Source organism: Notechis scutatus, chromosome 2 (genome assembly GCF_049901735.1).
Source record: "Notechis scutatus isolate UNSWTSFEM ecotype Mainland chromosome 2, rNotScu1.2, whole genome shotgun sequence".
Lineage (NCBI taxonomy): Eukaryota > Metazoa > Chordata > Lepidosauria > Squamata > Elapidae > Notechis > Notechis scutatus.
Genome location: NC_142010.1, coordinates 233,340,961 through 233,356,562, shown reverse-complemented (window position 1 = coordinate 233,356,562; position 15,602 = coordinate 233,340,961). Strand labels below are relative to the sequence as shown.

At 35.8% G+C, this 15,602-nt stretch overlaps 1 protein-coding gene across 1 annotated transcript in view; it reads right to left on the bottom strand.

The window, feature by feature from the left end:
* FCHO2 (FCH and mu domain containing endocytic adaptor 2) overlaps positions 1–15,602 on the bottom strand; it is a 78,241-nt gene that overhangs the window by 58,610 nt on the left and 4,029 nt on the right. Inside the window, exon 2 of the mRNA XM_087958260.1 lies at positions 6,390–6,481. Within this exon, the coding sequence (XP_087814386.1) occupies positions 6,390–6,481 (92 nt within the window). The remainder of the gene's footprint in view (positions 1–6,389; positions 6,482–15,602) is intronic.

Below are 15,602 nucleotides of genomic sequence, written 5' to 3'. Positions count from 1 at the left end.
TTCTCAAGCCTGGAATTGCATTGAATATCAGTGCCCTCATTTCCTGTTCGACACTGGTTTTTGTCACAGCAGTCACTGAAAACCCAGCTTCACAAAAATATGACATTGCCAAACCCTGCTTTAAGGTCATAAAAATGTAACATATCCCACAGCTGCCCCTGTGGTTTATTACAATGCTCCAAGGCACTGTGCTGCAGTTTTGGGAATCACACTCTTTCAAATGTAATAATTAATCTGAATAGTTCAGTGGACAGAGGAATATTAAAAGTCATTTAAGTATTTGAAAAGTACATTGTGTAGAGAACCTGGGTTGAAAGGTTCCAGATTTAATGTACCTTTTGTTTTACAAATAGATGCAAAACAAACGATGAGCCAAGTGCAGCATTCATTACTCAGACTATGATGTACAAAATTCTGTCCAAGCACTTTAGGGAAACTATATCCTTCAGAGATCATATATGTTACCATCAATGTGTGAAATAGACATTTTATAGAATGCCTAGGAAATCTACAGAAAGAGGGTTTATTCACCCAGCTTGTGGGTTGGTTTCCAAACATTTCATTACCAGGCTAGGTAATATCTTCAGTGGAGTTTAGGGAATGTCAATGTCAGTGTTCCTGTTTCTAAGGGCTTGGTGTGGTCAGTAGGTCTTGTGATAGGTCAAGCATGGGTGTGTCAAGGGAGGATCTTGTGATGGGTCAGGTGTGAGTCATCGCTGAGAGTCTGACACTGATATCCCCTAAACTCTGCAGAAGATGTTATCTAGCCTGCTAATGAAACGTTCGGAAATCAACCCGCAAGCTCGGAGAACGAACCTTCACCCTCATCCTACACCAGAGCTACAGATATTCACCATTACTGCAAATCTACAGAATGCTAAAAATGAGACATTAAAGAATGAAACACTTAATGTTTCACTATTTCCTAGACATTCTATGTAATGCCAAAAGGCAAACGGGCAAAGTAGAAAATACTCCTGTTAAAATGCCATTCTAGCCTTCCTTGTTGCAACAAGTAGGTCAATGCTTATCTTTTTCTCTTGTTTTTTTTCCAGTAAGAAAGTCCTGTACTTTATTTTACATTTCTTCTTTTATTTTCATATACATAGTTTCATACTTTCCCTAAATACTTCTTGTCATTCTGCATAATGCCTAGGTATTAGGGAAAATATATAGCATATTAAAATAACAGACATTTCATACTTTGCCTAAAACAGCATGCATATATACAGTGCCAGCTTTTCACACATTGTCAGTAACATATACAATAGAGAAAGAGTCTATAGAAGTTCTGCAATGGTCTATTCAAGTGGAAGGGTTTCAAAAGTAAAGTCTCCATTAAATATGGCTTGCTCAAGTTACAGATGCTACGGCAAATACAACTCTAAAAAGCTGGTACAGTTATTTATGTACTATCCAGTTTTGTGGATTTCTGTATTAGAAACTTCTAATACATAATAAAATAATAATAAAATGTAAGAAATTTTACTTACACACTGTTATTTGAGGGAGTGAAATTCTTCAGTACTATCTACAATAATTAATGTAAAAGCCTATGACTCCATTTTTGCAAATATTAAAAATATATATCCATTTATGAAACATTCTTGAGGACATGGTATGATAGAAATAGTTCTTAGTACTTATACTAATTTCTTGTACACGGGAATTTAATTAAGGATTACTAGTCTATACTTGCCTTTTGTTTGGACTTTCAAAATTCTTTGCAACTATGGAAGCAGATATGTTGGCCTACATCAGTATATTTATTGTACAGGTATATTTTAACTCACTCATTTCAATTCTCATCAATAGCTTTCAAGTCAGTTTTGACTCCTGGAGACTGTTGGGACAAATTTCTGTCAGTTTTCCTAACAAGATTTCAGAAGTGGTTTGCCACTGAGAGAAAGTGACTGAACCAAGACCATCCAGCTAGCTTTGTATCTAAAACGGGACTAAAATTCACGGGACCAGTTTCTAGCCTGATGCCTTAACAATTTTATCAAACTGGTTCTCTCAAATATTTAAATATACAATATTATATGAAAATCCATTCTTATATAATAAAAGAAATAAAGATGCTGACAATATCACAACTGAAATCCTAAAACACAGACAGTATTTTTTCAGAAAGATATTTTACAAGGAAATAATCTTTCTACCCTATTTTTTAATCTCCTATCTTATTAACTGCAATAGTTTGGGGACTGCCAACATATGATATGTCCACTGTTTTTATGTCTGAAAGTCCAATGATAGAAGATTGAATGTCTCATTAAGAGTAATCAGGCATTCAGTGACTCTTACAATACTCATTATGAAATATCTCATGGGAGAGACCTAAATTATATTTTACAAAACCTGTTGACAAAACCTGTTTAGTGTTTGTAATTTAGCAGAAAAGAGCAGAGAGATTACAAAAAGTAGCAATCAGTGGACAGTCATGTGGTTCTGCTTGTTTTGAAGAGATGGAAATCAGTTTCTGTTGAGAACTATTCTCCTATTTCACCTCAAATTTCTTATTTGGCATTAGAGTTTCAACAATAACTGTGAACTAAATTATACAAGTAGTCCTTGACTTACAATTGGTTGCTTAATGACTGTTCAAACTTACAGCGGATTCTCTTATGACCCAGATTCGAAGTTCTAATGTATGGTCACACAATCACATTTTGGACACTTGGCAATCAATCCACATTTGTGGCCATTTGCAGTATCCGGCAGTCACATGATTGCTAATTACATTCTTTTTCTGGAAACCAACATTTTATTCTGATTTCTAGCAAAAAACACCCATTGCAGACAATGGGTTTGCTTAACAACTGATACAAAAAGATTCATAAAATCAGATTGGTCATCTGGTTTCCTCATCTTACAACTGTCATGACATAAAATGCAAATTCTGGACTCCATTATGGAACTACTTGTATATATTTGAATTCTCTACATTTTCTATAATGGATTTAAAGAAAAACAAGCAATATTGAAACTTTCCATTATTTCCCACCTGTGTTGATTTTACTGATGTCTTTAAAATAGAAAATATTGTGTGTGTGTGTGTGTGTGTCTCTCTCCATATTTTTATTATTATACATTTAATTATTCCACTTGTCTAACTGTGTTTTATGAATCTTTTGAAGAAATAAATGCTGTAAAATATATTAAAGTTAATGAAGTGTGGATTAATAAACTAAGAAACAAACCGAGCACCAAACAGCCAAGACTTTAATCTAACATGTTATGCCAAATATTTCTAAAACAAAATTTAAACACATATAGGAATCTAGTAATGAAAAAATGTTTCAAAGAATATTTTCTTGTAGCTTATTATTTTAAGTCCAAGCCTTATTGTTTCATTCATGCTGCACTCCTTCACACTTTTACTTGAGAAGAACCCACTTAATTAAACAGGCCTTATTTTTTAGCTCATATGTTTAAAATTGTACTTCAAGTTTGCTACTTAATATAAAATAACGGACAAATCATTAAGATACAGGCACTATTTCTACAATATGCTTCAGAGGGTCAATGGGGACAGAGTTAAGCATATTAATTACTTAAATGTCTACACTATCTATTTTACCTAAGTGACTTGGATTTACAAGATCATACAATCATATAAATGCAAGAATAAAAGCATAAATTAAAAACAGAATTAAAGCAGGTTAAAACTTCCAAGTAAAGCTAAAAAGCAAGGTACAAAATTCAAATGGCTAGAAGATTAATAAAGCGGCTGAAATGTCCTCAGCCATCCCAAAGGCTGCATCATATTTTTAGATTCCTGTGTTAAGTGGCAAAACCAAATATTAAGTGGGGTCTTGTCTCGCCTCTGAGGGCACAATGTTCCGTAAGATGGGGGTAGCAGCGAAGAAAGCCATCCTTCCAGATCCTGCCAGCTGAATGTTGTAAGAACAACAAAAATAAATTATGGGTTCAGTCAACTTAGACAATGTTACATGTAAACCCAAAAAGAACCAGTTCATTTTGCAATGAAACATCTAATTTGCATATCTAGTTATCCAAGAGAAAAAGCTGGAATGAGAAAAGGCCCTAATCACCATTGGGAATGCAATGCTCATATCCTGGTCATAGGCAAAGTTGTAGGCAGCAACTTTGTTTTCCCAACTCACTAGATGGCAGAGAACGAAATTCTCTCTGCTCATTAGGAAGCTTGTAGAATATATCACCTAGAAATATTTATATCCAGTAATGAAATAAAATGGTTAAAAAAATTAAAGTAGGGCCGCTCACTACAATGTAACAAAATGAACTCACACCTCCAAAGGTGAAGAAATAGCAACATTTGGAGAGAATAGGCACAATTCACAAGAATGCAAAACATTCTGCCATTCTTTATGTTTTGGGATGGCTGAGTCATTTGGTGTAATTTTATGCTTTCATTAAAGACTTCATTATTCTTGCAAGGCATACAGCAGGTAAGCCTATTATCCCATAGACTATTTCTGGATGCTGGCCATAATAGGTAGAATATTGAGAAAATAGTGTAATTTTGCAGAAGGGTAGCTATCTATAGAGGTGGTATCTCAAGGGAGAGAAGTGAGTTCCTCTTGATTGGGATTAGTGTTTGAAGTGCTGACTCCTTTCTTTCTTTTTCTTTTCTATATCCCATTTTCCATTCATTCCTGCCTGACCAGCCAGTGGTGTGATATCATGAAGACTCGCCAATACTTCCTATGCAGAGTTTCATGAGGTACTAGGAACTTCCTACTTGCTGGGGATAGGACCTCACTAACTCATGCGATTCAGTGTTATTTATTTATTTATATTTATATTTATATTTATATTTATATTTATATATATATATATATATATATATATATATATATATATATATATATATATATATATATATATATATATATATATATATATGGATCTTGTTATTCGGGTTCTCTCCCGTAAGATTCAAAGTATCTAGGCAAGTTGGCGAGGTCCCACTCGCCATCTTCAGGCTGGTGCTTTCGGCTTAGTGCCAGTAGTGTGTGACCGGAGCTGCCATCTCTATATATTGGTTGATGGAGTTGATGTTGGTATAATGGGCTGTGTATGGCCTTTTGTTGTAGAGATATCCTGGATCTTGTGCTGTCATACGGCTTGGGTAATGGGTTGTGTGATTTGGAGTTCTTTTGTTGTGGTATCCTGGGTCTTGCGTTGTAATCTCCTGGGTCGTTTGTGTTTTGATCTCTTTTGATTAGCCTCCTGTGTAGTAACAGCTTGGGTAATGGGTTGTGTGATGACCTTGTGAGATTTATTGCTGTGGTATCCTTGGTCTTGTGCTGTGATATCCTGGGTATTTGCTGTGTTGTGACTTCTTGAGTTCTTGAGGTGTAGTTTCTTGAGTTTTCTGATGTGATGTCCTAGCGGGTGGCTGTGATGTAGCATTTTGGGTTTTTAATATGGCTTTGATAGTTCGTGGTCGTGCCACATCTTCATGGTATCATATGTATGGTTCAGAGGAGTTTAGTGGGTATGATGCAGCTGCAGTGCGGCTTCTGGTCTGTGGTCGTGTCTCATCTGTGTGGGTGTGAGTCTGATTTTTACGTGGAAGTGTGGTGGTGGCATCTTGTGTGGCCCTCATGGGTGTGGGTCTGGTGTCATTTACCCGCGAGAACCTCAGAAAACATATATATTATATATATATATATATATATATATATATATATATATATATATATATATATATATATATATATAAAAATTTTTACAAATCACATTTATAAGGCTACCCATCTCACAAAAAATTACTCTGGCAGTGTACATCTAATAATCAACAAATATATACAAGTAATCATTATAAACAATTTAAAATAATTTCTAAAAATAAAAATTTCCATAAAAATTAAAATATATAAACCTCAGTGAGAGTAAAAAGTGGAACCATCTAAAAATATCTATCTCTCTATATAAAGAAATATATAGACATCATGCACATATCTGTAATAAAAACGACTGAACATTTTAACTCAATGATTGCAAACTGACTCACTAGCAAAGAACGTTGACTAGTAAATAAAAGGTGAACTATGTCATGGAAACAGGACCATAAATTAATTTTAGAAAGTTTTAAAATAATACAACATTAAACAATATTATTAATTAGATAATAATGCATTATATAATTGTGTTAACACAATTATGAAACACAATGAGAAGTATTTAAAGAAAAAAACACAAAACTATTCCTGGAACCTGATGTGTACATTTCAACAACCAGAATTTTCTGCCAGCATTGTTGTTACGGAATATTCAGAAGTTGGTCTGGAAAGCATCCAAATTAAGCATAATTGCTTTAAGGAATGCGCTCTTTCAATTTTTGCATAAATCAAGATTATGCTAAATCAGAAAAATAAGCTAAAAAGGTCACATACCTTTCTCTTATAAAATCTGCTAATTCCTTTGTAGATGTATGGCCATGTTTCATATTATGATAAAGGACATCAAAGCCATTATTTTTTTCACCCTAGATTAAAATAAAAACATCACAGTTCAGATAAGGCACAAAACAAATAATTAAAATCATTAAATAATAACAAAACTGGCTGCAAAACCAGAATGAAGTGGTGCCCCGAGACCTGATAATTGTTTCTAGGTAATTGTATTCATCCAATATAAAAAAGGCAAAGTTCCAGTGCCAGAAAATTGACTGTACTGAAGTGATTTAGGGGGGAATTGCTCTTGCTCTCACAGAACCCCATCAAGTTCTCATCAAACCCTACAGTTCTAGAGCCTGAAAAAACACTGTTATAGGATAATATAGTATTCAGAGTTATAACCAAACAGATACAAACTTATGGCAAATTATATGCAAACTTGTGCATTCTTTAAAAAGAACATGTTTGGATTTGAAGTCACTTTTCTTGTATAAGATCTGAAAGCCAAAGGACAACTGAAGTAGGATCATAAGCTGTAGTTTCACTTAGCAACTGCTTTACCTAATGAGTTACCAGTCCCAATTGTGGTTGCTATACAAGGACTACTCATACATGATTCTTTATACAGCTGTAGTGAGAGAAAAATAATTTAGGAAACTTATATTTTAAATATGCATTTTAAAAAATAAACAAAGCTTTATTAATATGCATTAAATAAGATTAAACCTACAGGCTCCACTTCTTAATAAAGATACAACCACCCCCTAGTTATTTTCCCACTTCATATATACACCCATCAAATTATCTAACCAGTTACTTATTCACACAATATACTATAAGTCAAACTTAAAAAGATAATGAATGCCGCAATAAGATTGGTTGGTTTGCTCAACGTTCAGAACACTGAAGTCTTTTCATAAATAGAAAAGTCTCTAGTGAATCAAAGATGAAGAAAATGCCATGAAAGATAAAATGTATTAATTTATTTTACCATGAAACAGTTAATTATTTATTATTTTACTTTGACTACTAAGGCTATGGAGATAGCTGTAGGATGACTGTTGAGGTAATGGCAGTAGTTTGAATGTATGTAGGACAGATGGTCCTTGTGCAGAAAGTAATGGCAAGCAATGAAGCTGTTAGGTCTACTGAAGACCCACTAAATGTGATTGCTGAAATTGTAGACAGAAGTACTTTCGCACGCACTTCACCAGAGCTGAATCTTAGTTATTTAACTGCCTTTTATTTATCCTACTAGTGTCCCCTTATTAAGATCTTCCCTTTGCCTCAGGAGTCCAAAATGAGCAAGGACATCCCAGCTTGGGCCTATTCTTCCCCAATTGCCATGTCTCCGCTACTGAAGTGCATTCTTTTCAGGAAAAAAATCACTATAAAAGTAACTTTTTAAAACTTGCCACGTTATGCCATGTTAGTTTATGCAGGAGATCATTAAGACCAGAAAATTATTTCAAGGGTTCCTCCAGGATAAGAAGGTTGAAAAAGGTGGGCTATAGGTTAAGAAGAAATAGGGCAGGGCAGGTTGATGAATGGTTGTATACCAGTGGTTGGCAACCTTAAACACTCAAAGAACCATTTGAACCAGTTTCCCGCAGAAAAGAAAACACTGGAACCACAAAATCCTTCCCATGCCTGACTATTTCCAGAGCGGCCACAAAACTTAGCATATGTAGTTGAATTAAACATTCTGTTTTCTTCTGAAACTTTTTTTTTCTTGGATTTACCCATGGTTGGCCTACCGAAGGTTGAAAATCTCAATAAATTGCATGCTGGTGGGTGTCACACATTGGCAGTTGTGACACATATTTTGAGTGACAGGGAGCCGCAGCAGAGGGATAAAAGAGCCACATGCGGCTACAGAGTCGCGGGTTGCTGACCCCTGGGCTGTACTCACAGCCACATAATGAGGCCGTAGCTAGGGCCCATTCTTCCCCACTTGCCTGTTCCCACTACCACTGCTGCAGCTCCTCACTATTAGGTGGCTTGCACTCCAAGGGAGGATCTGTACTGTACCACTTAGCTGAGTTCAGTAAATTGCACAGTCAATCTAAATATGCAGTTTATTTGATTGTTCAGGACCACTAATGAGCAGGCAAACCTTTTCTGTCTCAGTCTTCATCTAGATTGTTCTTGCCTTGTTATCCCCAATGAAATGAGGAAGGAGCAATGCCATTTGCTTTTGGGATATTCCTCCCCCTTGCAGGATTTTCTATAACTATTGTTGTGGGGTACAGAAAATAGAGGGTTGCATTCATTAATGCCACGCTCGAGAGCCCTGGCATTAATCTGTTATTGACAATGCTTACTTTAAGAAGCATCTAAATTCATTTGCTATTTGCACATAAACAGCAGCAGTCAATATATAGATCATTCCTCATTTATAGTTAAGGATTTGGATCCCAAATATAATCCAAGAAAGTAGACTTTTCATTTATTGAAACTGGCACTGATGCTGACCATAAATGGCAGAAAATATTGCACAGAGTCTGTATTGAAAACTCCAGATCATTACTTATTTTCACATTCAAATAAGGTAGCAAGGTCTTACATCATGGTGATTAGAAATTTAATAAGAAAGCAGAAGATGTATTTGAGTAAATTTTCCCCCAATGTTATTTTCTGTGTTTATGTAGATATACAAGACTAAATTTATGCATGTATACACGGAGATGCAATATGCAAGATCTTAAAGTCCTATAATTCACTGACTTTTGTAATGAGACCTAGTTTTTTTCAATGGAATGGAATAGAATAACAAAGTTGGAAGGGGCCTTAGAGGTCTTCTAGTCCAACCCCTGCTTAGGCAGGAAATCCTATACCATTTCAGACAAATTGTTGTCCAATCTCTTCTTAAAAACTTCCAGTATTGGACCATTCACAAACTTCTGGAGGCAAGTTGTTCCATAGATTTTTCTAACTGTCGGGAAATTTCTTCTTAGTTCTAGGTTGCTTCTCTCCTAAAAACAAATATTGTGAATCGAAACTGTCTTCTCAATAATGAAACATCACTTGGATTAGTTTTTGCTTTGTTTTGCAAAATAGCTTGCATTGTTCAGTTGCCGGATCAGAAAAAATGACGGCCTAAAAATGTTTTCTGGGTCATCCCAACTATCCCTATCATTTCTGTACAATGAACATTAATTGTGGATTCAAAATATTATTGTACACATTGTTGGATGAATCTCTCCTACATAAAATGTCATGTTGCTTCAATTATTTTTCCAAGTTGGGTTCATTTATTAATTCTTTATCTAAATTGTTTATACAATAGTTTAGCAAAACAGAACTAAAAGAAACAAAACCAGAACAGGAAAAAAAAAACTTTGGAAGTGCTTGATTCAAGGCTTACAATTCATCAAAGATCAGTAGGAAAAAAAGAGGAATATAGAAAGTTTATTGTGCTTACACAAGTGCGTTATATTCTAATGCTTAATTTGGAAGTTGTTCTGTCAGTTAAGTTCTAGTTTAGATCTCTCTCTAATGACCTTCCATCTGTTACTTTTTGTCATACCCTCGGGTGCTTTGTAAAATAGGTCAACCCCCTCTTCTCTGTGATAGCCCTTCAAGTAGTCCTTCTCTTCTTTAGACATACCTACCACAGTTCTCTCAACTGCTCATCCTCCAGACCCCTTATTTTTGTTGCTCATCTCTGTACTCTTTCTAGGGTCCCAGTGGCTTTAAAAAAAAACTGGATGCAGTATTCCAAGTGTGCTCCTATCAGTGCAATATAGAACAGCATAATCAATTCACATGATCTTAATATTATCCCCCTGTTGATGCAGCCTAGAACTGCACTGGCTTTTTTGGGAGCTGCAGCATATTGATGACTCATATTTAAATGGTGGTCCACTAGGACACCAAGATCCCTCTCAGTTATTACTGCTGAGCTACGGTAGGTATCACCTATTCTACACTTACACATCTGATTTTTTTGCCTAAAGTATATTCATTTCTCATCAATAAATTGTATTTTATTGGATAGGGTCCCGTGTTCAAATCTGTCCAGATCCTTCTCAATCTGAATCTGAAAGTATTAGCTATTTCCCCTACCTTAGTGATTTCTGCAAATATGATGAGTTTCCCTTTTATTCTGTCATCTGAATCATTTACTGGGCCTAAGATGGAATCTTGAGGTGCCAGTGCATATTTCCCTCCATGTACATATAGTTCCACTAAGGACTACACACTAAGTTGGTCAGCCAATTGTGAATCCATCTGGTGGTGATACTATCTATCCCACATTGTTGTATCTTATAAAGAAGTAAGCTGAAATCTATTTTATCAAATGCCTTACTAAAGTCTGAGTAAACTATGACTGAAATATTTATCTGAACCACTAGGTCACTTTTTCAAATAAGGTAATAAGATTTGTCTGACATGATGTGTTTTTAACAAACCCATGTTAGTTTCCATATTTATTGCCTTACTTGTTTCTAGGTGCTCACAAATCTTTCGCTTGATTTTTTCCAGGATTTTTCCAGATATTGATATTAGGCTGATTGGACTGTACAATCCTGCATCCGCATTTCCCCCTTTTTGAAGATTGGAACCACATGTACTTTTCCAGTCTTCTAGTAGTTACCCTATGCTCTAGGTCTAGGAGCTCAGAAGAATTTGATTCAGTAGTTCCAAAATCACATCTGCCAGCCTCTTCAGAATCTGAAGAGAATCTTGGGATGTAATCCACCTGGTCCTGGCAATTTGAACATGTCTACTAGAGTGGCTAGGTGTTTTCTTACAATTTTCTTGCCTATTTTCACTTGCATTCCTGTTGTGTCTCCTACAGTGCTGTTTTTGATAGGACGGACTATTTTTTCCTTTTGCATGAAAACAGATTCAAAGAATGAATTAAGCAGTTCTACTTTCTCCCTCTTATCCATTACCTTCTTGCCATCTTCTTCCCATTAGTGGACTGATCGTTTCTTTGACTTTTTTTCCCTGTTTCTTATAGAAAGAAAAACTTCTTAAAATTAGTTTTGGCATTTGTTTTTAGTTCATTCTGAGCTTTCCTGACTCTGTTCTTGCAGATTTGGTTTTTTTCCTGATATTCTGCTTTTATTATGTAGCCCACTTTTCATTTTTTATAGTTGTCCTTTTTACCTCTCAGTTTATCAGAGAGTTTTTTATGCAACCATGCTGGTTTCATCTAGGTTCTCCTGTTTTTCTTTCTTTGTGGTATTAGGTTAGATTGCACAATATACACTCAAAAAATAAAGGGAACACTTACACAACACAATGTAACTCCAAATCAATAACTTCTGTGAAATCAAATTGTCCACTTAGGTAGCAACACTGATTTGACAATCAATTTCACATGCTGTTGTGCAAATGGAATAGACAACAGGTGGAAAGCATAGGCAGTAAGCAAGACATTCCCAATAAAGGAGTGGTTCTGCAGGTGGTGACCACAGACCACTTCTCAGTTCTTATGCTTTCTGGCTGATGGTTTGGTCACTTTTGAATGCTGGCGGTGCTGTCACTCTAGTGGCAGCATGAGACGGAGTCTAAACCCACACAAGTGGCTCAGGTAGTGCAGCTCATCCAGGATGGCACATCAATGCGAGCTGTGGCAAGGTTTGCTGTGTCTGTCAGCGTAGTGTCCAGAGCATGGAGGCGCTACCAGGAGACAAGCCAGTACATCAGGAGACGTGGAGGAGGCCATAGGAGGGCAACCACCCAGCATCAGGACCACTACCTCCGCCTTTGTGCAAGGAGGGACAGGAGGAGCACTGCCAGAGCACTGCAAAATGACCTCCAGCGGGCCACAAATGTGCATGTGGCTGCTCAAATGGTCAGAAACAGACTCCATGAGGGTGGTATGAGGGCCTGGCGTCCATAGGTGGGGGTTGTGCTTACAGCCCAACACCGTGCAGGATGTTTGGCATTTGCCAGAGAACACCAAGACTGGCAAATTTGCCACTGGAGCCCTGTGCTCTTCACAGATGAAAGCAGGTTCACACTGAGCACATGTGACAGACGTGACAGGGTATGGAGACGCCGTGGAGAACCTTCTGCTGCCTGCAACATCCTCCAGCATGACCGGTTTGGCAGTGGGTCAGTAATGGTGTGGGGTGGCATTTTTTTAGGGGGCCGCACAGCCCTCCATGTGCTCGCCAGAGGTAGCCTGACCGCCATTAGGTACCGAGATGAGATCCTTAGACCCCTTGTGAGACCATATGCTGGTGTGGTTGGCCCTGGGTTCCTCCTAATGCAAGACAATGCTTGACCTCATGTGGCTGGAGTGTGTCAGCAGCTCCTACAAGACGAAGGCATTGATGCTATGGACTGGCCCGCCCGTTCCCCAGACCTGAATCCAATTGAACACATCTGAGACATCATGTCTCGCTCCATCCACCAATGCCACATTGCACCACAGACTGTCCAGGAATTGGGGGATGCTTTAGTGCAGGTGTGGGAGGAGATCCCTCAGGAGATCATCCGCCACCTCATCAGGAGCATGCCCAGGAGTTGTAGGGAGGTCATACAGGCACGTAGAGGCCACATACACTACTGAGCCTCATTTTGACTTGTTTTAAGGACATTACATCAAAGTTGGATCGGCCTGTAGTGTTTTTTTCCACTTTAATTTGGAGTGTAACTCCAAATCCAGACCTCCATGGGTTGCTAAATTTGATTTCCATTGATAATTTTTGTGTGATTTTGTTGTCAGCACATACAACTATGTAATGACCAAAGTATTTAATAAGAATATTTCATCATTCAGATCTGGGATGTCTTATTTTTGTGTTCCCTTTATTTTTTTGAGCAGTGTATAATCTCATTTTCAGAGTTTCTTAAGAATCCTGAATAGTTTTCCCTTTAGAATTTCCATCCATGGAATTTTTGTTAAACTCTCAATTTGTTGAAAACAATTTTTTAACAAATTGAGAGTTTAAGAAAAATTCCATGGATGGAAATTCTAAGACTACTTTGACTTTATTGCTTACTTGAATTATACATTATGTATAATTCCAGTATGATATGGTCACTCTCTCCCCAAGTTCTCATAACTTCAATCTAACCTTCTAGTTTCTTCCTCTACTTTTTAATTGATAAAGTCTTCAGCTAAACTCATCAGCAACCTATTTGAACTGAAACACTTTGAAACTGAACTCTATGTACCCTTTAAGAATCATATATATATATATATATATATGTATGTATGTATGTATGTATGTATGTATGTATGTATATATGTATATGTATATGTATATGTATAACACATATTAGAAACAGTAGATACAAATGCAAACTTAGTGAATTTTTATCACCCAATTATTTGCTTCATCAGTTTAGTTTAATCTGATCCTAGCATGGAAATGAAAGTAGCTGTGTAAGCACTAACAAGAAAACAGCATTATCAAGTGACAAGAACATTTCCATGCTGAAATTCTTAGAACAAAACAGGAAACATATTACAGGAACTCCTTGTTTTGTCCATATACTAAATATATCCAAAGTAATGTAGAATAGGTAGAACATATCATCTTATTTTCCCAAAATATCTGAATTTATATTGTTTAACAGGACATCAGCCTGACAGCAATATTTTTATACAGACAAATACAACAATTCAGTTCTTTTACTAACAAGATAGAAACACGGTCTTTTATAGATATATTACCATGAATAAATTTGCTACATTGCTTTGGGAAACAAGTTAGAAAATAGTACAATTACAAATAATATTCAATGTTTATATATGTAATATAAACTAACAAAAATATTTGTCCTAGAAAGAGAAATGTAATGGTTTAAAAGCATTTGTATCCATTATGGATCATTTTCCAAGCACAACATAGCCAACATATAGGGATAATAACCATACTTAAGTAATCATTATTGATATGCAACGAGATAGAACAGATTTAGTAAAGAGTGCAAAGGCCTGAGCTTAAATAAATTTAGCCATATAATGCTTTCTGTATAGAGCTATGTATCTCACTCAAGCATAGCCAAACTTTCTTTAGATTTCTGCAAACCTGAAAGAAATAAATCCTCATTAGAGCTAATCCTGTTTTTAAAGTCTTTGGGTATAGAGTCCTAGACAATAGGTAAGCTTTAATGAATATAGTGTCGCTAAATTATTATTTCTTGGTAAGTAACCATAGTGGATCATCCAAATCTGTATTAGAACTCTGGTCCATTGTGTATATAGTTAGAAGACAGCTGTAATATGTGAACATTGTATCTCTTCCAAATAAAGCAATAAACTGATTTCCCCTTATTTCATTCCTATAGCAGATAACAGTTACCTGTTCAAATTTCAGAAAATTCTGTATAGCAGGGAGACAGTCCATGCATCAAATGTTTTTTTCTGCCTGAAGATTTTATAAATATAGATAATATAAATAATATGTCCACAAAAACTATGTTTCAGATACGGGAAAAATGATATGCATATTAATATAGGGTAACTCTTTTCTTTGATGGTTACTCAGGATTCTATCATCAAGACAGGTCAGTAAGTGAATCCCCAGGGAATTTCAGCTGTAAGAGTAAAAACCTCTAACATAAGGAGATACTAAACAGATTCCCTTATAACTTGGCTAACTTGATTCTAACTTAAATCTTTTTCTCAATTTAAAAAAAAGGCTCAACATATTATTTAACTGTTTTTTGAAAAATGGATGATCATTCACAACCCAAAGGAACAATCTCCAAAATTAGTGGAATTGGAATAGAATGGTGCTCTCTAGGCTTAAAAGAAGAACAGATACAGATTTAGGAAAACAAAAAGAGGAAATGGCAAACGATTTGGAAATCAGATGGCTTTTTATCAGCTTCCATACAAAGGAAGTGGTGGAAGATAAATTGTTAGTATTTAATTCCAATCAATAGGGTACACGTATCTCATAATTACACATGAGAAGATCAACTACCATTCTTGAAAAAGTTACTGATAAAATTTGATTATTAACTTCACAGAGAAAACACATTTTTATCAGATGTGGGTAGATTATATAAACTACCCTTATAATAACTTCTTTTAATAAATGTAGCAATGTACGAAAACTATGACTGAATGTTCACATATACGTATTTTGCATGTTATCGGTATCTTGTATTCTTATTTGTTTCTTGCCTTAAGAATGAAAAAAAAACCCTACATTTAAAAATTCAGAAAATCTAAAAGGAGGAAAATTCTTCACAAAACTACATGTGAACCATATTAACTTGACAGAATCCTTA